A 25,681-nucleotide genomic window follows, 5' to 3' on the forward strand; every position below is an offset into this window, starting at 1 on the left:
TTGAATGACTGTTTTAAAAACAGACTCAATGATATTTAAATATTTTCAAGACGTTTCCAAAAAGTCAGAAAGCAGGATGTAACTGTACTGTACAGTAACACAAATAATTTTAATGCTAAAAGTGACCATATCCTCCTGAGACGCAGCATCCTCTGCAGTGGATATTTGTTTTTGGTCAATATCTTTTTCAGAGTGACACGTTTTGGAAAGATATATCCCTGTTGTTCATAACACAAATTAGAAGATACACACATTACTGAAGACCTCCACAAGCATATTTGTTTTGTTTGCTATTGAGCAGACAACTTCCGGGACTGCAGCTGTATTGTGTATTGTATAGTGACACAAATATGGGACATTTAAATAAATCATCACCAAAATCGATTATTTTTTAGCAAAAGTCCTCTAAAAATAATTTACTGTATTTTTAGTGTAATTATGCTAACTATAATTATCCAAAACTAAATATACAGTATGTCAACATGACTGTTTCGAGGGGGAAAAAAGGGTAATTAAGGGAGTGCAGTTCCATGTCTTGACCACTGGAGGTCAGAAATGGTTCTAAACACAACGTGCTGCATCCAGCTCAAGGAAGAGCAAAATGAGGACTTGAGAGAAACGAGGACAGTGAGTAGGAGGGGACACATTTGGACAGAAAAAAAGAGGGCAGACTTTGTTTATCTTTCCACTTCCCTCCACTTGTCACGAGAATGACGAGAAGAGTCGCGGCAGAAGAGGACATATTAGAAGGAGACATGGAAAATATTGCAAATTTAAAAAGAAATACAAATCCTGACATATCTATAAATCATCCACACAAATTAAGTACAAAAATAACAGCTCAAGAGGCACATAAAATATGTTTCCACTATTATTTGCTGCAAGTTAGACTAAAAAGCCATGTAAGCTATTACTTTATCATTTTATTTACTTTAAATGGGACCTATAATGAGTTTAATCTACATTTAAAACATGTCCTTGTGGTGTCGCTATTATCTACACATTTATTGCCCATGTTTTGAGTCTCTCTGTAAGCTTTTCATTTCTGGAGGCGTTCCCAGATTGCAAATAAAACCATGCCCCACCATTTATCTTTTAAAAGTGTACACTTTGAATATATATCTAATAGTCGTCAACGCAATTTTTTTCCAGACACGGTCAAAAATAAACTTCATAAACATTATATAAATTCACCCGGTCACAACATAAAGTAAACCTGCTCACTCTCCAATTGATTTGGACTCGGCTTAAAAAAATCTGCTTTTAGCAGCATTTAAAGTTAAAAGTTAAAGTTAAAGTACCAATGATTGTCACACACACACTAGGTGTGGCGAAATTATTCTCTGCATTTGACCCATCACTCTTGATCACCCCCTGGAGGGGAGCAGTGAGCAGCAGCGGTGGCCACGCCCGGGAATAATTTTTGGTGATTTAACCCCCAATTCCAACCCTTGATGCTGAGTGCCAAGCAGGGAGGTAATGGCTCCCATTTTTATAGTCTTTGGTATGACTCGGCCGGGGTTTGAACTCACAACCTACCGATCTCAGGGCGGACACTCTAACCACAAGGCCAGGGGTCGGCCTTTATTTGTTATTTATGCCACTGCATGTCGCACGTTATTTTATTATTATAGTGTTATTATGCGCATGCCAATATTACATGAAAATAATACTGTACTTAATGCTACCTTTTTTGTGTTTCCTCATACCCTGAAGCAGAGGGGCAGGAGCTCATTCCCTCTAGTTAAGAGCTGTGACATTACAACATAGCCAGATTACAAAAACCTGCAAAGGGAGGCATCCAAAACTGCGTGCAAGCTCACGCCAAAATGCATAAACCCTAGGTTTTGACACTTTGGCCTTGTTTAAAACGAGTATCCAACATTACGTCTTCTTGTTGTTTAACTTTTCAATGTTCTTCTAGTCAGGGAATATTTTTGGTGCAATGGATGGAATTTTTACCTGAAATAGTTCGACTGTATGCAAGATAGAGCACCGCTTTAAGCGAAATTAGTATTAGCACCATTGGTATCGGTTTCAGCCTCACTCATATGAAATTTAGGCAACACTTTTTTAGGAGGGGGGAACCAACATCACTTTTTACGTAGATAGAATAAAGGTTGCAATTTTAGCACCCCTCAATGCAGGAGCGTGAAGCCCTGGTTGCCATGGCAACCTAATGAGATGCTAATTGAATGTTGTCTGTATGCTCGCCCCTTCTCAGATAAGCTAAAGCTAATGCTAATCAACGTAACTCAATGGAACCTTTTTCCTAAAACAACCCCCCCTCCCCTACCCCCCCACACACGCACACACCCACACACTCCTCCTCCTTCATGCTCTATAAATTAGCCTGTTCAGCGCACACACACTCTCACACATCTGTGCGCTCACTGAATGTCTTTGAAAAGAGTGTGTCAATCCAGGCATTGTGCAGCCAGGCAACTTAATTGGTTTAACCTCCCATCAACAGCATCCTGTTCCAATTCAATCCTATCCTCTACACGCATTGAGCTGAGGAGAATGTCTAACTTTCCAATTCAGAGTTACGATACAAAGGGAATTTGTCGCATATAGGAGCGCAACCTACATAAGCTCGGGTTCGGTAAGCATCATTTTTTGGTCTGGTTTCATCTAGGTTAATGTTCCTTACTATTTAGTTTGCAACAATACCCACCAATCAATCACCGACCCCATTCCTGAGCGGTCTGAGAGCTCTTCACCCCTTGCATAGTGTGCATCATGACAAGTGTGCCCACCTGCCAACAGGATTGGGGGAGGTGTTGGTGATGTAAGGTGCAACCCAACATCAAGTCTGGGTCAAGCCTTCTGTGTGCTATTGTCTAGCACGGAGGGTCAGCAACCCGTAACTCTGTAGCGCCGCCCTAGTGGCTCCCTGGACCTCTTTCAGAGATGTGTGAAAATGGAAAAAGATAAAGAAGAAAATATATCTTTGGTTCGAACAAACATGACACAAACCTTCCTAATTGTTAGAAATCCCATTGTGTATGTTATTAATGCTTCACTGATGAGTATTTGGAAAGCACCGTTTTGTCCTATAATTTCAGCGATCCTTGAACTCATCGTAGTTTGTTTGCATGTACAACTTTCTCCGGCGCTGCCACAGAAAGACGTGTTTGATGCCACTCCTTTGTCTCAATTTGTCCACCAAACGTTTTATGCTGTACGTGAATACACAAACGTGAGCTTTGTTCATTTTAATGATTTGCTGGAGTGCTTATCAGGCATACAATGCAAGCTATGTACATATTGCTTCATTATGCCTCGTTTGTAGGTATATTTGAGCTCATTTAATTTCCTTTACTTATGTTCTCTCTGTATTTAATTTATATTTGCATGTCCCATGACACATTATCTGTATGTAATATTGGCTGCATTTGTCAAAGTTGTTTGTGTGCCATGTTGTTCCAGACCACAGCAAACGTTACCCAGCTTGCAAAGATTTAAATGCATTAGAAGAAGACAGCCTGCGGTTGTCTTAAACTTGGACACACACATCTATACCTTTGGCCATTCTAAGACAGGCATTTCCAGGAGTTATCTCACCCTCTTGAGAAGCCTCCATTTTAAAATGTATTTCCAATGTTGCAAAAATGTGTAGATTAAAAATTAAAATATAACATTTCTGTCAACAAAGATTTGCGTCAGCCTTTCATAGTAGGCTAACATAGCTAATATAGACACTTACATCATGTGTTGCCTTCATTACAACACTTATATAAGACTTTTAAAGTAATTTTGACAGTAGGCTAATATAGCTAATATAGACACGTACATCATGTGTTGCCTTCATTATAACACTTATATAAGACTTTTAAAAGTAATTTTGACAGTAGGCTAATATAGCTAATATAGACACGCACATTACAAAGACATGCACTTGGGGATAAGTTGATTGGCAACACTAAATTGGCCCTAGTGTGTGGATGTGAGTGTGAATGTTGTCTGTCTATCTGTGTTGGCCCTGCGATGAGGTGGCGACTTGCCCAGGGTGTACCCCGCCTTCCGCCCGATTGTAGCTGAGATAGGCTCCAGCGACCCCAAAGGGAATAAGCGGTAGAAAATGGATGGATGGATGGACACGCACATCATGTGTTGCCTTCATTATAACTTATATAAGGCTTTTAATTTTTTGCGGCTCCAGACAGATTTTTTATATTTCCTCCAATATGGCTCTTTCAACATTTTGTGTTGCCAACCCCTGGTGTAGCAAAGGGTTGTTGAATGGTTTATTTGTGTTTGCTGTGACTTGAAGTGAGGACAGTGGACAATTAAATGGGTTAAGGTTGCATAATGTGCCCGTAAACACTTTTACCAGAGTAAGCAGCATCGAAAAATAACCTTTATCAAATTTCAAACATATATTCACAGATGTTGTTTGGTGGGGCAGGATAAAATGCGATAAACTATACCAGACACAGACGTCTATCTGTTGCCTTATTTAACAGTATTTATACATTTGATCCAGTGACGTAAAAATGAATAACGTTAACCTCTTAAGGCCTAAGCTGTTTGTTTACATGCTTTTTTTTAATTTCTCTTTGCTATTTGGGTTATTGGACCCTAATTAGAATAAAAACTAAGAATCATCTTTTGATATGATGTACTTACATAAGTAACAAATGAGTACTTTATGTTTAGTGACATGCTAATTCTTATTTTTACACTTTTTTTTTCCAAATTCCATTGTATGTTATAGTCTTCTGACACCACCAGACAGCAGTATAAGTGTCCACATAAGGGCCATAAGACCCCAATTCAGTAGTGTACACAATTTTGTAAATAAGAGCTAAAAGGTGCTGTCCACGCATGTGGCCAACTAAGCCTTTAATTAAGATAAAATAAATATTAATATTTATTTATTGTTATAAATATATTTTCTGCATGACTCTTTTGTGAAAAGTTGCTAAATTTGTATGTGTCCTAATCGCACGAGCGAACTTACCCTCTAGGGCACTGCACTGAGTGCACTTAGTAGTCGACAGGTATCAGTTTTTGTTGGCAAGCTTATCGCTAATGCAAGGTTCGCAGAAACATTTAGTATACTCCATGACTTTCTTGCTTTAGGGTAAGTGCGACATAATTATTCTTGCTAATTGTACAATAAACTGCAGATGAATGTCATATGATGAGGCAAGGACAAGACCGTCTCAAGGATTATTTAACACCATGAAAAAAAAAAATCAAAGCAGCTTGGAAAACCATACTTCAGAGCGCAGTGGTACCTTTGTTTTTGTATGCCCCACTTTTCATTTGATTTGGTTTGATTGAAGTTTTCCTTTGATTTTCCTATGCTATTTTGATCTATCCATTTATCATACGGCCAAACATTGCACATGTTAATCTAGTTTGTTTGGCCGAGTATCATACCACAAAATTGAGTGTTCATACAAAAAACTCATGCTTTGTTGACTCAGTCTGTGCTTTTTTTATTGAGTACAACTGCAAAATAATCCACCAAAAAGGCCAAAGAAAGTTGTGAGTGCCAACACTTTGATAAAGAAGGTGAGAAATACTCTTGAATTAAAGAACACATAGAACAATTTACTCATCTTCACCAACATGACTCTACATGTTGCATATGTTTACACATCATGCTTTGATTAAAGGGAGCCAATTTTTCTGACTAACAATTGTTACAATGTTGGATACTCATTTTAAACAAGGCCAAAGTGTCAAAGTGTCAAATCCTAAGGTTCATCCATTTTGGCGTGAGCTTGCACGCAGTATTGGATGCCTCCCTTTGCAGGGTTTTGTAATCTGGCTATGTTGTAATGTCACAGCTCTTAGCTCGAGGGAATTTGTTGGTTTTATTTGCAATCTGGGAACGCCTCCAGAAACGAAAAGCTTGCAGAGAGACTCAAAAAATGGGCAATAAAAGTGTAGATAATAGCTACACCACAAGGACGGAAGGAAGTTTTAAATGTAGATTAAACTCATTATAGGTCCCATTTAAAGTAAATAAAATGATAAAGTAATAGCTTACATGGCTTTTTATGTGGTATTTTGTTATATTTTATTGAGATTTAGAATAGAACACTTTATTGTCATCAAACATGAGAGTATGATGAAATTACAGGTGGCTACTGTAGGTGCAGTTAAAATACAAGACAATAAATAACATATAAATAAATACAAGTAGGAACAGCAGTGCAACAGTGAAAAACAGTGTAAGCTATTGGGACAGTCTGATACATTGTTCAAAACATACTGATATATCTGTGCTCAATTAGTTTGCTCTACTTTTATTTTGGGTGTTGTAAAACGCTAGTAAGGGTCTGTGTTTTGTAGGTCAAGCAGGGCATGGAGCAACAGCTTTGCTGCCCTTGTCTGAATGTATCAACGTTTGTGTCAATGACGTGTTTGTGGCAACTTCAACTTAATCCTATTTTTGTTTTGTTTTGTCACTGATCATCAGTAGGAGAAGGGAAAATAAATCCTGTTATTTTTTTCCTATTGTTGATGGGCGACGATTTGTTGTTATTGTTGATAGACGCAAGAACGGCTGATTGGAGATCATGTGTCAGAAACGTTATGCCCTGCCGAGGAAGTGGCAAAGGAAGGTTAGTTGCCGCTACAATGTGTTTCACATTGTTTTTTGCATGTATAGCTATAATTATTCTCTATAAAATGTGTTTTGTGTTTAGAGTTCTGGGTGTCTGGAACGGAATAATTGTATTTACATAATGGGAAAAAAATTGCTTCAGTTTTTATACAAATCAGTCTTTTGGTACAGATTAAAAACCATGGTACCACTGGTTTTACAGAATATTCCTAAAAACAGCATATCACTCCTGTCATTTAGAGGATCTATGACTTGTTTGACTGTTTTTCAAGTAGTTATAAATATCAAGGTATTTATACTATGCGTTTTGAGAAAGGCTAGTTTCATTGGAATGAAGGCCAGGAGGGAAACCAGAGTGACAGGATGAAGACAAGAAAGGGCGACGTCATCCCAAACCTTTTGGCATCTGGATTCCATCATGCTGAGGCTTTTGTCTGTGCAACATATACAGTACATCTATGGTAGAAACGAGGGCCCAGTTTGTGGTATGCGCTTCCTCTGCTGCACATGGCCGTCACATGAACACTACACTTTCACAGAGGGTCACCGAGGGGTGACAGTCCAGAAAGAACTAAAAGGTAAAACTGTTTCCTTGTGTTTGGTATGAGCCCACATAGATGAATTGGAACTGGACAGGACTTCCTTGTTACCAAATGACTTTTATGGGTACCGGTTTCGGTGACCCATTTTGATGCCGTGATCTCATGCACGGAGACGCTTTGTGTAACAGGAAAGCCGCGCCCAAACCCGGTTCAATTTTGCTCCTTGATTCATGCTCTTTAGGCCGTAATCATTTGGCCATCACCCTCTCAATGTACCCCTGCACCTCCCCGACCTTCACACAAAGGCAGGAAGGAAAGTAGAAAGCCTGCTGGACCAGAGCGGGTCAGAAGGAGGAAGCCGCCAAGTGGCTTTCCTGTCAGCGCAGCAAGGATGTGGCCAAGGGACACAAAGTACGGGTCACACAGCTGATACAAAATGCAACAATGCACCATAGGATATTATACACATGAAGTGAAGTTAATTATATTTATATAGCCCTTTTCTCTAGGGAAACTTTACATAGTGAAACCCATTATCTGAATTACATTTAATCCACTGTGGGTGGCACTGGGAACAAGTATCTTGCCAAAGCACACAACGGCAGTGACTCGGATGGTGGAAGCGGGGCTCGAACCTGGAACCCTCAAGTTGCTGGCACGGCTACTCTACCAACACAGCCACGTCACCCCCATCATCACTTGGAGAGATTGAAAGCAGTTGGTATACAGTACGTTCAGTTAGGGCTGGGCGATATGGCCTTTTATTAATATCTCGATATTTTTAGGCCATGTCACGATACACGATATACATATCTCAATATTTTGCCTTAGCCTTGAATTAACACTTGATGCATATAATCACAGCAGTATGATGATTCTATGTGTCTACATTAAAACATTCTTGTTCATACTGCATTAATATATGCTAATTTTAAATTTTCATGCAGAGAGGGAAATCACAACTAAGTTAATTTACCAAAACTGTATTTATAAAACAGTTAAGCAGTGGCACAAACATTCATGTCATTTCAAAACAGAACGTGCAAGATTGTGAGAGACATTTTAAAACAAGCTATGAGTGCACTTTTGTGCATGATGTCACTAAGATGACATATCAAAACAACACTAAAGTGCGCTTTTTGTACAGAACACCACTACAATAGTTAAAAACAAATAAAGTGCACTTTTGTGTATGATGTCACACAAGATATTTCAATAACTGTCAAATAAAAATGAGCTGCATAATAGGAAATCAAATAGTGTATGTCCTTCGCTATGTAGTAGGTTCCTGCGGACGTTATCTCCTTCTGTTGTAGACTATTTTTTTCATACGGTGTTGATGTGGAAATGGTTGCTTGGGCATTTTGTTGGTGTGGCACCGGCCGAGATGTTGACATGCGGAGTTTCAAGCACTCTTCATTCTCTAGCGGGTGACTTTTCAAATGATGCTACACATTAGCAGCGGTGCTACTTTTTGTAGCAACGCTTTTGCCCCACACTTGACATATTACAGTTGTCTGTTTAACATCTTCGCGCTTGAAGCCAAAACACAGCCAGACGATGGACCCTGTGCTGTTTTTCTTGGGAATTAATTATTCTTCCTTCATTTGTTACCAGGTTGGCACCTTCTTTCTCTCGTATTACCACTCACACCGCACCGCTAGCATCACAGCTAACGTTAGCCATTCCGCTACCTGTCTGCTCCGCGAGGGCGTATGACGTTGCACGTATGTGACGTATGTAAGAAGGTGCGCTTGTTTTATCTCTCTGTGAGAAGGAGATGCAAGAAGGAGTGAGAAGAGCCTGTAGTGTAATGCCCGCAGCTAAAAGCAACTGCGTGAGAACGTATTCTTGAATATCACGATATAGTCATTTTCTATATCGCACAGAGACAAACCCGCGATATATTGAGTATATTCGATATATCGCCCAGCCCTACGTTCAATCAAAACAAACTGCACTGTGCTCATGCATTTTAAAATAAAAATGACTATTCCCTTGCTTAAGAGTCCATTTAATAACCTCAAATGAAATGCTTTGAGACAAAAGTAATATCAAAAGAGATCCTTTCATCCATCCATCCATTTTTTTCCGCTGATCCGAGGTCGGGTCGCGGGGGCAGCAGCCTAAGGAGGGAAGCCCAGACTTCCCTCTCCCCAGCCACTTCGTCCAGCTCCTACCGGGGGATCCCGAGGCGTTCCCAGGCCAGCCGGGAGACATAGTCTTCCCAACGTGTCCTGGGTCTTCCCCGTGGCCTCCTGCCGGTCGGACGTGCCCTAAACACCTCCCTAGGGAAGCGTTCGGGTGGCATCCTGACCAGATGCCCGAACCACCTCATCTCAAAAAAGATGAGCTCAAATAAACAGTACCTCTGATGATTGCATCCAAGTAGTGCATGCTATATTGTCTCAAATCTTTGCATTCATTCTCAATTAATCAGCAATCAATTCCACACAATGATAACGGATTAGATCATTTTGAACACCGCATGTTTACATTTGCACAGTTCAACACGTTCGAAAAAGAAGCAATTTAATCCAAACCCTTCTACTCAATCGAAAGAAAAAGACATTTGCGTTTTGTATTCCGTAAAGAAAGAGCTGGTTGCAGAAATTGCAGTTTACAAGAATGGATGTGTTCTGCCAAGTGTTTTATATATTGTTTTAAATCACCTGCCTGCAAGTGTTTGTCTCTATAAATCAGTGCTTTCATGTGCATACATGCTCCTCGCGCACAGCGTCAACTCTTCTTTCACACATTGCTGCATTCATCTATTAAGTGGCAGCTTCCCCACCCTGAGGAGATGACCTCAACGCCCTGCAGGCAAGCCCGAGTGACCTTTCCTCGAAGCCGCTCACTGTGAAGCTCCATCAATCTATGCGAGTGGCACGTAGAGGTGTTTGTGCAGAAAAGCTAAACGTGATGCCCCTCGCTGTGTTTGACACGGTCCGATGCTGCACATTGCACATTGTCTTGACGTGTAACAGACAGCAAATTTCAGTGCTCAGCTGGCTTGCATGTACTGTATGTTGTGGTGGAGAAACAAGGGACTTACTTTCTGTCTGTTTCTGGTGTGGACACTTCACTGCTGAAGCCGAGCGACTCCTGAGGAGAAAGTAGCGGGTTAGTGCAAATTTGTGTACACTTAAAGCACCAGCCGTGCCTGCAGGTTCAGTAACTGTCCACACAGTTTGCTTTGTATACATTCCGTGTCCTAACAGTGCTTAGACAGCCTGCAGAAATAAAAATCATCCCCTCTCAGGAGCACATTCTGTCTGTGCTGGTGTCCTACTTTCTGCCTTTACACAGCTGATGACTTTAAAAGAGGCAGTCGTTAAAAAATACCATTAATATGCTGCTTACAGATATAATACAATGTATTTGAATGGGAACTGCATTTTTTTGTTTTAATTTTGTGTATCATCCACAATCTCCATGTTAGTTAAGAACACACCTGCCTTTTTTCTGTGCACTCTAAATAGTACAAAACTGCTAGCAAGATGTAACAATGCAGGTAATGGAGACTATAAAACCATCTAAAAAAACCTCCAACAGTGTTTTACACGATGTAGGTTTGTATGTAATATAGTAACATGCACATTCATGACAACATGTAATACTTAGACTTAGACTTAGACTTCTTTTTTATTGTCATTCAAATTTGAACTTTACAGCACAGATAAGAACAAAATTTCGTTACATAAGCTCATGGTAGTGCTGGATAAAAAAGATGCATATATAAATAAATAAATATATATATAAATAATATATAAATATATAAAATAAATAAATATATATAAATATATATAAATAGATTACTGTACAGATAAATCTATTGCACTTTTTCACATGCGTCCACATTTATGGATGTATGTTATATTGTCTTTTTTATTCCAGCGAGTTAATCCATTTTGGGGGGAGTTGAGGGGATAATTATGATGCGTTCAAGAGTCTTACGGCTTGAGGGAAGAAGCTGTTACAGAACCTGGACGTTCTGCTTCGGAGGCTGCGGAACCTCTTTCTAGAGTCCAGCAGTGAAAACAGTCCTTGGTGGGGGTGGGAGGAGTCTTTGCAGATTTTTTGAGCCCTGGTCAGGCAGCGGCTTTTTGTATACTTACAGTATTTTGGTCATTTTAAATGGGAACTGCACTTTTTGGGGAATTTTGCCTAAAAGTAAAAAAGTCAGCTTACAATGGAGCCAATGGGAGGTACTATATACCGCCCATAAAACCCAATAAATAACCATCTAAAAACCTGCAACAATACTCCATTTACATTTTGCGACTTAACCAAGTGTTAGTGATATTGTTATTACAAGCGCTCACGCAGACAAACTATTTATAGCAGCGCCGTGATCACTAGCTTGTGTAGCTATGTTGACATCATCGGCTGGTTTGCCTCAGAGCTCCATCCATCTATCCATCCATCCATTTTCTACCGCTTGTCCCTCTCGGGGTTGGGGGTGCTGGAGCCTATCCCAGCTGCATTGGGGCGCAAGGCGATTTATCGATTTATTTATTGTAAATAAAGTAATGCAGACAGTTCTGAGATTTGGCTGACTGCAGCAAACCACCTCACCGAGAGATCCGACCAGCTCCTTTAATTCAGGGCACTTATGTTCCAGTTTTGCAAACATTTTCATTAATTTTAAATATGTAGGAAGTGGCCCCGGTGTGTGAATGTGAGTGTGAATGTTGTCTGTCTGTCTGTGTTGTCCCTGCGATGAGGTGGCGACTTGTCCAGGGTGTACCGCGCCTTCCGCCAGAGTGCAGCTGGGATAGGCTCCAGCGACCCCGAGAGGGACAAGCGGTAGAAAATGGATGAATGGGAATTAATTTAACTGTTTTTTATTACAAATCCACTGTTTTTAAACTTGCAAGTGATAAATGCTTATTTAGTGAAATGAAAAGAAATGTAAAACTGCATCAATATACATAAATTAAAGATGCATTATTAATAAATTTTTAATGGAATTGTAGCTCCTGAATCGTAATCGAATCGTGAGGTGCCCAAAGTTTCCCACCTCTACAGACAACATTCACACTCACATTCACACACTTGGGCCACCTCGGAGTTCATGTAAGTTTATTGTAGATCATATATCATGCCTTTCACCTTGATAATAGAAGGATGAGGACATCATCCGACAAGTTGGTAAACTTTGGCATCCAATTTAGACCCGGCAACGGCGAGAAGACGAAAAGACGCTTCGTTGCAACTCCTTTTTTCTTTGCAAGGATTATGAAACATTTTTCATCTAAACAAGATTATGACAAGATCCTAGCAGTCAGCATCCTAATGACAGCAGACATTGTACAGTAAGTGATGATTTGTTATGTTTGTTGGCTTTCATTAAGTCTGCAATGAGTAGTAATCAGTGTTGTTGGAAAAAAAGCAAATGTGACGCATTTTTTTAATTAATGCACCGCGTATGCCTAAAATTATATATGTTATTATAAATGTGTCTCTAGCTACAATACATATATACTTACATCATGTATATAACACCTTAATGGAGGTGTTTGGATGTTTTTAATGGATTTATAGGCAGAATAGAGACACTCCCATAGTCTCCATTGGAAGCGGAGTTTTGATCGCATTTATTTACTAGTTAGAATGCATAAAAAAAGTAAAACATATGTGTTCTTGTCTTACATAATGATTGTCAATGATAGGCAAAATTACAAACAAAATGCAGTTCCACTTTAAGCATTACCAGAGCTTCTTTCCTGGGCGCACTGATTGCAGAGAGCACACAGTAAAAAACACTATTTCTGTCAACAACAACTACCACTAATCATGTCCAGGGCTGTAGCCAGGATTTGATAAGGCCCAAAGTCAAAAATGGGTGGTCCAAGAGGAGCTTTGAAAGGCTGAAAACATGTCTCTCCCAGCATCATATGAGTAATATTACCTTGAGAAACAAAATGAACAATCCACTTTTCTAATTACTATGCTGAAGTTTAGTGTATTAAAACATTTTAACATCATGAAAAAATATGTCTAAAAACTTTGCATCATTTTAACCCCGACATGGGTTTGACTTTGAACCAACCCAAAACCTTCTAATTGATATTCCTGGTACTAGGTACGTGCGCCACGAGAGCCACCGGAAGTTCAAAGGAGAAATCTGTCTTCATATCCTTGTCAGTGGTAGAGCATGATGTGGCCAGGAATATGTTTGTGGTAAAATTTCATACGAAGCGCCTTGTCATTCAATAATTTACATTTGTCATGCGCTTATTCATACAAAATGGGCCCCCTCATGGATAGCGAAGCCATACGCACAGTATGTGTTCTGTGTTTACGGCAGGGCGGCACCTGACTGACATGACAATGATATTATACAGACAGAGTTTTACATCAATTAAACAGTTAAACCAACATTAGTGACGTCAGTATAATTTAGTGTTAATGTTATGTTGACAGCATATTTTGGATGTTTAAAGTAAAAGTGTACTTCAGTGCGTTACATCGGCTGGAGTTGTAGCGGGCTGTGCCTGACTATAGATCGTATATTGAGAGAAGATGATCTACCGCATTGTTATGTGCAGCGCACGTGACGTCTTACACAAAGTATATTTGCAGTCGGTCATATAATCTTCTTTTCGTCACTTAAAAAAATAAGAAGAACGTGACCTTGGTGTCCTCAATTGTAATAACGGCCATGATCATGTCAGCCTTTGTGAGTGCCAACGACGACTACTTTGGGACAAGTGATGATCCGGAATCTTATCTTTTTGAACCTGAATATAGGGAGGATGAGTTTTAGAAGCTACTGAAACGCTAAACATCATATAACACTATTGTTAAGTGCTAAACATGAAATACAAAATACAAACACTACATAAGTGGCAAAGTTGGTAGAGTGGCCGTGCCAGCAATCGGAGGGTTGCTGGTTACTGGGGTTCAATCCCCTGTCACATCGTGGTGAGGGAAGTCCTGTTTTGGGGTTGTCTGGCAAACTTTCTGTTTTATTTTGAAAATTCTAATCCTCCTCTCGTTTCAGGCCACTTGCCCTTCCTCCTGTGTCACTGGTCTGATGTCTCCCCTGATTGCCTGATTGTGCCCACCTGTGTCACCCTCCCTCATGTGTATATAGTCCTCGTCTTCCCCTGTCTTGTTGCCAGAGTATATCGTCTCGCTACGTACCTCCAGCCTTGTCCACAGCCTTGAACCAAGTTTGATAAGTATTGTCTCGCTTTATTTATTGATTTCTTTGTTTCCTCTGAGAGTGATTTTCTTTTGCTAAAGTTTTTCGGTCAAGTCTTTTTGTATCAATTTTCATAGTGCCTTGTCTTCCTTTTTTTTCTTCCTTCTGGAGCGCTTTTAGTTTGCAGGCTTCTCAACTCTTTATAACATATTTTCTGTTTATAGCTTCTCGACTTCTTTTCATGAGTGAAATTACCTTTTTGTAGATTATCATAGATTGTTGGTTTTTTGTTATTAGACTCGTATAGAACTTTTGCTATTGCCCTTTTCCTCCTTATGGAGTGATTTTCTGTTTATTGCCTTATGTCCTATGCTACACATCCTCTTGTTGCTCGAATATATCATAGATAGATTTTGTAGCCACTTTGTTTAATCACTCTGTCCAAGAGATAGCAAAGAAAACTATCTCAATAAAGTCTGAGTCAATTGTCTCTCTTCTGCACCTGAGTCCTCATTTTTGCCAAGACCTAACATCCCCACATTCTACCATCCTAGTCACGTCCGTTGTGTCCTTGGGCAAGACACTTCACCCCTTGCTTCTGATGGCTGCTGGTTAGCGCCTTGCATGGCAGCCCCCGCCATCAGTGTGTGGATGTGTGTGTGAATGGGTGAATGTGGAAATACTGTCAAAGCGCTTTGAGTACCTTGAAGGTAGAAAAGCGCTATACAAGTATAACCCATTTATCATTTAACAGTCGCTTACAATGTCCACTTTCACTGGAATGTCGACTGATAGGATGGTTGTATCTTTCATCAAAGGACTTGTGTTCCCCATTTAGGTAGTGAACTAAGCATAATCCTCACTCCTCAGGTAAAAAAAATTATGGGATAAAACGAGCATCTTCCTACTGATGTCTTCGGGTCTAAAATTTCAAAGTTAACCAGCTTCTCGGCTAATGATCACAACCTTCTACTATACAGGTATTAGGCATGATTTATAATCTAGCATTATTGTTTCCAAACTCAGAGGTGATCCAGCAATATCTAAGTAGCTAGCTTGCCTCTCCCTAGTGGTTGGAGGAGCAGTGTAAGTGTCCCTGGAAGCAAGAAGCTGTGTTTCCTGAGCCTTAGTTCTTCGAATAACAATGTTGCTATAGCTTGGTTAATATGCAGGTCAAGGGATGTAAATTGAGCATTGACTCCAAATTTCCTGAATTGTTAGCCGCCTCTTGCAAGGATTTTTTTTTTACTGTTTAGAACTCAGAGATAAGAGAAAGACATGTGTTCTTGTCTTACATAAGGATTTTGAATGATGGGCAAGATAAAACAAATGTGCAGTTTTCCCTTACACTGCAACATGTATGGGCATTAATTAGAAGTTAATTGTATGATTAAATGTTTACTTCTGCAGAGCTGCACTGCATCATCAAGAGAAGGTCTAATATGTTGGTGATGTTATTTAGCCATAATCACAATATATTAAAATGATGGAAAATGAATTACTTTCTTTCAGTGTCCGCCAAAAGTGTACCAAACAATGTGCATGTGTGTAATCTACATACCTGGATCTCAGTGCGAAGCTGCAGAGACACATTGTTTGGATCTTGTTTCTCCTGAGAAAGAGAAGGGCAGGGTCAAAAGATGAAGTACAAATATTTTAACACAGTGGTCCCCAAACTGTTTTACTTAAAGAGTGACAAGTAATGTAGTTAACTTGCTCCCCTGCTATGAACACAAAGATACAGAGTCAAAACTGCCCATGTAGCGTAAACTAATGCAAGTGAAATGGCTGTAATTTGTGTGACAAATTCCTACAATTTGTGTTTTACCTGCTATTTGTCTTATTTGTGTAGTTTTAGCCTTAGTATTTTTCTTTGTATTTACTAATTATTGTATTTGTCTTAAACCACAGATCAAATTTAGCAACCATAAATCATTTACCGGTACTACAATGTCAATAAAGCTTTCCATTCTATCCATCCATCCATTCTTCCATCTTCTTCCACTTATTCGAAGTCGGGTCGCGGGGGCAACAGCCTAAGAAGAGAGTTTTCTATTTTATTTTAACCTATCGGTAATATGTGAAATTGTAAATTGTTCTTTAAGTGCAACAAGAAAAGCTCTGTGTTTATGCCTTTTAACTTTAATTACAATCTTCTAAAATAGTTATTTGAATGCAATAAACATATGTTTAATGTATCATAAGATTTTCTGTTACAATACAGATACTAATGACATTTGTGTGGTCCCCTTTTATTTTGAAAAGTATCGAAAAGTATTGATATACATTTTGGTGCTGGTACCAAAATATTGGTATCGGGAAAACCCTAATACAGTATATACACACACATATACAGTATATATATATACATATACAGTATATATATATATATATATATATATATATATATATATATATATATATATATATATATATATATATATATATATATATATATCTATCAGTGACGTGCGGTGAGGTTCACAGCTGGTGAGGCACTGACTTTATATATAATGTACACACAGATGTATAAATATACATATATGTACACACACGTATAATTATACATACATGTATACACGTATAAATATACATATATGTACACCCACGTATATACATGTATGTACACACATACATATACATACATACATAATATATATGTACACACATATATACAGGACATATACATACATACATAATGTATATGTACACACATATATACAGGATATAAATACATACTGTATATGTACACACATATATACATACATTTATGTACACAAATATATATACATACAACATATGTACATACACATACCGTATTTTCCGCACTATAAGCCGCACCTAAAAACCACAAATTTTCTCAAAAGCTGACAGTGCGGCTTATAACCCGGTGCGCCTTATATATGGATTAATATTCATTTTCATAAAGTTTAGGTCTCGCAACTACGGTAAACAGCCGCCATCTTTTTTCCCCGTAGAAGAGGAAGCGCTTCTTCTTCTACGATAAGCAATCGCCAAGGTAAACACCCGCCCCCGTAGAAGAGGAAGCGCTTCTTCTTCTACGGTAAGCAACCGCCAAGGTAAGCACCCGCCCCCATAGAAGAAGCGCGCGGATATTACGTTTCATTTTATTTGTGTGTTTCTGTAAAGACCACAAAATGGCTCCTACTAAGAGACACGCGTACAACGCAGAACTCAACCCAACTTTTTAATTCAGACACCGAAGAAGAAGAATTCGAGGGATTTATGGATGAGGAATAACTTCAGAAAGTGAGCTTTAAATGTTTATTTTGTGTGTTGTTTAACATTAACGTTCGAGCAACGTTGAGTTATTGATGTTGCTATTGCTCTGCACTATTTTGAGTGTTACTATTTTTGTGATTGCACATTTGCACATTACATTTTGGGAGTGAACAGAGTTGTTAGAACGCTGGTTTGTAATATATTATTAAAGTTTGACTGACCTATCGGACTGTTTTTTTGACATTCCCTTTAGCGCAGCGTAGGTGCGGCTTATAACCCGGTGCGGCTTAAAGGTGAACAAAGTTTTGAAATATGCCATTCATTGAAGGTGCGGCTTATAACCCGGTGCGGCTTATAGTGCGGAAAATACGGTATATACATGCATATATGCACACACACACACAAAACTTCACCAGTTTTAGATAATTTTTATTCAAAATCGCTGAATTTTCACATTTGCCGTTCAAATACTGAGAAAAGACGGTGCGGTGAACAGCAGCCAGTTGAGGCACGTCACTGCGTTGTGCCTCAACATGGATTGCGGACTCGGCTAACTGCTGGCCTGCTGTGCAGTGAGACCATATTGCTATATGAACTATATTATACATATATTATACCATAGTTTAGTTAGCTGAGGTATATAATGTACAGTGTATTTTGTCAACAACTGTATGCGTGTAACATATTTCTTGTGCTGAGCGATCATAAAACGGCTGCAAAAGACGCACTGGCTGAGGCTCGCAGTAATCCCGCCTCCTGCACCCCCGCCGTAGAATGCCCCCTCTGACGGGAGTGTTGTATCAACTAAAGCCCACACTTAAACTTTCCACGTGCAATATTGAATCTATTTTAAAAAGTTATTTCATAAGAAGCCAAAAAGTGCAAAAACAATAATGTTCGTGTTCATGTTGGAGGAGTTGTGAATTAGGTACACCTGCAGTCTTTTTGGCTTCTTATTAAATAACTTTTGTAACCTATTTTTATGGGCTTTCCTCTTTGTGATGTTAAGTTCCTGTTATGCGCTGTTATACAGTATATGCCTTGAGCTCTTATTTTGAAGGCGCTAAGAGCAGAAGCGATGACACGGAGTGGAGCGGAGGTTTTTGAAAGAAGGTAAATAAAGTGGTCCTCGTGTAAACTGGAGCCTACGTGTTTGTTATTTTGTAGTTTCATACAGCATAGGCGACATTTATAAACCCTCGGTTACACTTTTTTAAATAGATTCAATCTTGCACGTGGAAAGTTTAAGTGACGGCTTTAGTTGATATAACACTCCCGTCAGGGCGTGCATTCTTCCAGCACAACAGCGGCGCATGGACTTCATTTATAAGTAAAGGTAAGACCATAATAACGTTTTTTTTATTAAATGTGCTTTTTTGTGTGCTACAGTTTGTATGTGTAAAGTTAAAGTTAAGTTAAAGTACCAATGATTGTCACACACACTAGGTGTAATGAAATTTGTCCTCTGCATTTGACCCATCCCCTTGTTCACCCCCTGGGAGGTGAGGGGAGCAGTGGGCAGCAGCGGCGCCGCGCCCCGGAATAATTTTTGGTGATTTAACCCCCAATTCCAACTCTTGATGCTGAGTGCCAAGCAGGGAAGAATGCTGGTATGAGCTTTTAAACATAACCCGCTAACTGCTGCCAATCAAATGGTGAATAAGATACTCTTTAGGGTTCATATGTTTGTAAATCTGACTGTGATGAAGTCAGTGCCTCACCAGCCATGAACCTCACCGCACGTCACGGCTACACACACATTTATATATACATAAATATATACATATACATATGTATGTGATACCATCCCATCCATCCATTTTCTACCGCTTATTCCCTTTTGGGGTCGCGGGGGGCGCTGGAGCCTATCTCAGCTACAATCGGGCGGAAGGCGGGGTACACCCTGGACAAGTCGCCATCTCATCGCAGGGCCAACACAGATAGACAGACAACATTCACACTCACATTCACACACTAGGGCCAATTTAGTGTTGCCAATCAACCTATCCCCAGGTGCATGTCTTTGGAAGTGGGAGGAAGCCGGAGTACCCGGAGGGAACCCACGCAGTCACGGGGAGGACATGCAAACTCCACACAGAAAGATCCCGAGCCCGGGATTGAACCCAAGACTACTCAGGACCTTCGTATTGTGAGGCAGATGCACTAACCCCTCTCCCACCGTGCTGCCCTGTATATGATACATACAGGTAAAAGCCAGTAAATTAGAATATTTTGAAAAACTTGATTTATTTCAGTAATTGCATTCAAAAGGTGTAACTTGTACATTATATTTATTCATTGCACACAGACTGATGCATTCAAATGTTTATTTCATTTAATTTTGATGATTTGAAGTGGCAACAAATGAAAATCCAAAATTCCGTGTGTCACAAAATTAGAATATTACTTAAGGCTAATACAAAAAAGGGATTTTTAGAAATGTTGGCCAACTGAAAAGTATGAAAATGAAAAATATGAGCATGTACAATACTCAATACTTGGTTGGAGCTCCTTTTGCCTCAATTACTGCGTTAATGCGGCGTGGCATGGAGTCGATGAGTTTCTGGCACTGCTCAGGTGTTATGAGAGCCCAGGTTGCTCTGATAGTGGCCTTCAACTCTTCTGCGTTTTTGGGTCTGGCATTCTGCATCTTCCTTTTCACAATACCCCACAGATTTTCTATGGGGCTAAGGTCAGGGGAGTTGGCGGGCCAATTTAGAATAGAAATACCATGGTCCGTAAACCAGGCACGGGTAGATTTTGCGCTGTGTGCAGGCGCCAAGTCCTGTTGGAACTTGAAATCTCCATCTCCATAGAGCAGGTCAGCAGCAGGAAGCATGAAGTGCTCTAAAACTTGCTGGTAGACGGCTGCGTTGACCCTGGATCTCAGGAAACAGAGTGGACCGACACCAGCAGATGACATGGCACCCCAAACCATCACTGATGGTGGAAACTTTACACTAGACTTCAGGCAACGTGGATCCTGTGCCTCTCCTGTCTTCCTCCAGACTCTGGGACCTCGATTTCCAAAGGAAATGCAAAATTTGCATGGTTGGGTGATGGTTTGGGGTGCCATGTCATCTGCTGGTGTCGGTCCACTCTGTTTCCTGAGATCCAGGGTCAACGCAGCCGTCTACCAGCAAGTTTTAGAGCACTTCATGCTTCCTGCTGCTGACCTGCTCTATGGAGATGGAGATTTCAAGTTCCAACAGGACTTGGCGCCTGCACACAGCGCAAAATCTACCCGTGCCTGGTTTACGGACCATGGTATTTCTGTTCTAAATTGGCCCGCCAACTCCCCTGACCTTAGCCCCATAGAAAATCTGTGGGGTATTGTGAAAAGGAAGATGCAGAATGCCAGACCCAAAAATGCAGAAGAGTTGAAGGCCACTATCAGAGCAACCTGGGCTCTCATAACACCTGAGCAGTGCCAGAAACTCATCGACTCCATGCCACGCCGCATTAACGCAGTAATTGAGGCAAAAGGAGCTCCAACCAAGTATTGAGTATTGTACATGCTCATATTTTTCATTTTCATACTTTTCAGTTGGCCAACATTTCTAAAAATCCCTTTTTTGTATTAGCCTTAAGTAATATTCTAATTTTGTGACACACGGAATTTTGGATTTTCATTTGTTGCCACTTCAAATCATCAAAATTAAATGAAATAAACATTTGAATGCATCAGTCTGTGTGCAATGAATAAATATAATGTACAAGTTACACCTTTTGAATGCAATTACTGAAATAAATCAAGTTTTTCAAAATATTCTAATTTACTGGCTTTTACCTGTATATACATAAATAATATTTGTTGTCTTGTCGCCACAATTTCACACTCTGTCTTCTTTTGTTCTTCTTCTTCTTTCATTCCCCTCCTTCTCCTGTCCAGCTGCGCCAAACATTAAATATATTTGATAAAGACAAATAAGTCAAAAATACTTTCCTATACAGGTTTGGCCACTCGTCCTTATCAGCATGACCTCTTTACTTATTTGACTGGGCTTTAGAGAATGAGTAAGTAAAAAGCTAATACTTAAAGGGCAGGGTCACACGTGACATAACCTTCTTTAAGAGCTCTTTAGAAGAAGAAGTGAAGAAGTGTGCAGTGGGTCATAAAAAAATTAGTAGATCTTCATAAGGTGCATATGTCTGCAAAGACATCTTTAATTTAGGTATGACAAATCCTTCAGGCCCATTAGTCTGTTCATCTCTTGGTCTGTTACAGTCTTACTTTTTGTCAAAATGTTATTCATAAAATGTCAAAAACAGCCTACATACAATTTGTCCAACAGAAAGTCAAATTATTCTCCAAAGTGATAGAACAGGCAGAGAAGGAGAGCAGGAAGTGGCCTCATTACATTGCCAGGATGCATGTAGAAAAGATATGGGATCGCTTTGTACACCGCTCTACTATAAAGTTCCAGCGAGACAAATAATGAATGTCAGCAAAGCATTTTATGGTAAGACTTTGCGAAATATGTATGTTTTAGCTGTGAATGACAAGAAAATGATGGCTGTAGTTTATGCGATTCTAAAGCATCCTGGTAACCTCCAGCATAATCTACAGCAGCGTCTTACAGTGCTTGACAACAATAAAGAAAAACATTTAAAAAAGAAGAAGTGCTAAGCTCACTTCAGTTATGTTTAAAGGTAAAATTAATGATGTTTAGTGCCTATGGCGAGAGAGTAAACAGTTTTATTCTCACTGTGCCACACTTTGAAAACCTCTGATCTACAGCTTTCTTATCAACGACTAAATGTATTAATTATATGTATTAAAAGAAATAGTCGGAAACATTGTGCAATTGTATCTTGAAAAGAGTAAATGCATGTATTTAGAGTGTATCCTGAAAAGAGTAAATACATGTATTTATAAAGACTTTTTAAATTTTCATCTTAAAAGATAACTATCAAACAAATAAATATACTCAAACAAATCAAATATTTTAATAAATCAAGGTACCAAGCTGGGATGAAGGCCAAGGTGTAAAATAAGGTTTTAAGACTTGACATTTGAAAAATGGACACTGAAAGGGTCTATATCAGGGGTCTCAAACGTACGGCCCGAGGGCCGGATCAGGCCCACTAACAGGTTTTATTCGGCCTGCGGGATGAGTTTGCTAAGTATAAAAATTAACCTAAAATTTTTTAATGAAAGAAACAGCAGTTCTAAATGTGTCCACTGGATGTCACAATAGCAATTATTTGTATCTTTGTAGATGATGCTACATATGTACAAAATAAACCACATGATGTTAGTACATCAATCGAGGAAAATGATCAAACTACTTAAATAACATACTGTAATTTGATTTTAAAATAATTTTTTTATCTAGATAGATTGAAAATTAACACCAATGAGTTGACTGATGAACATCATCACATAAATTATTCAGAAAATATAAATAACGAGAAATAAAGTGTACATACTATTAACCGCAACAGGTAATTGTAAAAAAACCAAAAAAACATTATGATTTGTACAATTTCAGAATGTGATTGTTCTATTTTTAAACAAAGAAAACAATCTGAAGTTGTCTTTAATTTTAAGTTATTGTGCCGTGATTTCACCAAACCGGCCCACTTGGGAGTAGATTTCATTCCTTGTGGCCCCCGATCTAAAATGAGTTGGACACCCCTGGTCTATATAATGGGTAGAGGCTGATCATTCTACATTTTATATTATTATAATTTTATAACATTATATTACATATTATAGTATTGGCATTTTGTGGTACAATCATGTACTAATCATATGTAGTTTTATCCCAGGCAGGGTGCTTGGTCTTCATTGAAAACCAGGTTTGTGTCAGTATTTTGATCGTATAAAATTTTTTGGTAAATAAGCTAGATTTGTGAGCATTAAAAATTCATTTTTTTTTAATTTTTATTAATTGTATATTAATTATTTGCATAAGCATGGTTGTAAATGTGAAACAGGTCCTTGTCATAATCGACCATCTGTATCGTAATGCTATCATCGTTTTAACGTTACTCGGGATAACAGAGTTACTGTCATTCCCAGCCTTGCTGTGAGGCAAAACTTAAAAACTAACAACACATCTGTCCTTGAAACAACATTGGCAGCCGGCTGTGTTCAAACCACTGAACCGCACAGACTTATGTGTGTGAGCACACAACATGAACCACCGTCAACAAGGTAAAGGTGTGTGCTCGAATTTGACACATCACAAAGTTTCACATAAAGCGGCAAGAGATTGCTTTTACTATCAGCTCTTCTTTGATGGTATCTGTCTGGCATGTACCAGTCTCCTCTGCCCAATGCAAAATCTATTTTTAAAAGGGTGCAAAATGCACACCATCTGACAAATGGTTCATATACATTTCACCACGGAGAACGCAGACCCAGACACAAAGCTCCTCCCACTCCGTCCGTGGGCACCATCTTCGACACAGGAGGAGGCTTTGAAAGTGTGAAACAGGGAAGAAGATGAGTGAAAAATCAAACCAAACCCTTAGATCTTGTGAGAGGGACTGGGCGATCATGAAAAATTCATGCAAGAGCTTCAGGAGATAGAGCTAGCTCAGTTTAAAGTGAGAAAATTTTGTTTTTGGGGGAGGTGGTGGGTATTTGCTTAGTTCACACAAATGAATCCCATAGCAAGGGTATCCTTTACATGAACTTGGCAGCATCAGCTAACGAGACTGGCCCATTTACCTCGGCGTGAACTGTTGTGCACGCATGTGAATGCGCAGATGTGTGTGCGCAGGCACACACGTGTTTGTGAAAGCAGCACTGATTGCCTATGTGTGACTGAATTAAATCAAAAGATCAGGTGAGGGGAGTGCAGCAATGGGTGTGCTTTGAGTTAATGAGGTTCATGCTGCCTCACATCGGAAGCCACACACGCACACAATATAAGGCTCTGAAAAGCTGCTGTAAATTTCATTTCAAGTCGCAAGGCAGTATTTTGAGTCACAAAAGTAACGAGGAAAGGGCAATGACGATGAATCGGTGCATTTTGAACATGCATTTAGAAGAAGAAAAATGCATTCAAAAAGCAACAATACTCCATTTACATTTCGTGACTTGAATATTAACCAAGTATTAGCAATATAGTTATTTGAAGCGCTAACACGGACGAACAATTTTTAGTGACGGCATTTAGAAGGCGCTAACAGCTTGTGCTGGCTGCGGTGAGCTGCTTTCACGAATCGGAGCTCGAAAGTATATTCTAGATCATAAATAATGCCTTTTACCTGAATAGTAGAAGGATGAAGACATAATGTGACATGTTGGTACACTTTGGCATCCAATTTAGACCCATAAATGGCGTGAAAGACACCAAAAAAAAGACGCGTGGTATGAGCTTGGTTCCGCCCCCCTTTTTTCTGTGCAAGGATTCATCTAAATGGTAATATAGGAACATCCTAATGACAGCAGACATTGTACAGTAAGTGCTGTTTTCTTATGTTGGTTGGCTCTCATAAAGTCTGCAGTGAATTGATTAATTGATTGAGAAGTTTATTGACATCTTAAAGAATTGAATCCATGTAATGCTTTAAAAAGGCAAATGGATGGCACAAAAAGCCAAAAGGCTTGTTTCCATTGTGGTCCATTAAATATTCATCACATTTGAAACATTCAATAATAAAAGATATATAACCTGTATAATGTATATAAAAAATTATGTTAAAAAATTGATAAATTATGTACATATACACAGTATACATGTCAGGTGATCTGAAAAACAATATATACAAAAAATGGGGGGAGGGGGGGTTATATACATTATGAACATGACACTATGTACATGTTGACTCCAAGAGTGTGCAAAACAGAATGAGAAAATATATAAATAAATGATAAATGGGTTATACTTGTATAGCGCTTTTCTACCTTCAAGGTACTCAAAGCGCTTTGACAGTATTTCCACATTCACCCATTCACACACACATTCACACACTGATGGTGGGAGCTGCCATGCAAGGCGCTAACCAACAGCCATCAGGAGCAAGGGGTGAAGTGTCTTGCCCAAGGACACAACGGACGTGACTAGGATGTATACACTATAACCACATATAAACCTGCTTGATGCTTCGGAAAGTTGCTGGGGATCAATGTTGGTTCAGATCAGGTAGAGGTTTAGCTGGGCCTTGATTTTATGGCAGTTTTAAAATTTAGTAGGGAAG

At 39.3% G+C, this 25,681-nt stretch overlaps 1 protein-coding gene across 6 annotated transcripts in view; it reads right to left on the minus strand.

The window, feature by feature from the left end:
• The window catches only part of LOC133576485 (SAM and SH3 domain-containing protein 1-like), a 487,427-nt gene that overhangs the window by 53,695 nt on the left and 408,051 nt on the right, over positions 1-25,681 (minus strand). For all 6 annotated transcript variants that reach the window (XM_061929754.2, XM_061929753.2, XM_061929760.2 and 3 more), the window contains exons 3-4: positions 15,843-15,893; positions 10,184-10,233 (exon numbers count right to left, since the gene is read on the minus strand). In XM_061929754.2, the coding sequence (XP_061785738.2) occupies positions 10,184-10,233; positions 15,843-15,893 (101 nt within the window). The remainder of the gene's footprint in view (positions 1-10,183; positions 10,234-15,842; positions 15,894-25,681) is intronic.

This window comes from Nerophis lumbriciformis, linkage group LG34 (assembly GCF_033978685.3).
Source record: "Nerophis lumbriciformis linkage group LG34, RoL_Nlum_v2.1, whole genome shotgun sequence".
NCBI lineage: Eukaryota > Metazoa > Chordata > Actinopteri > Syngnathiformes > Syngnathidae > Nerophis > Nerophis lumbriciformis.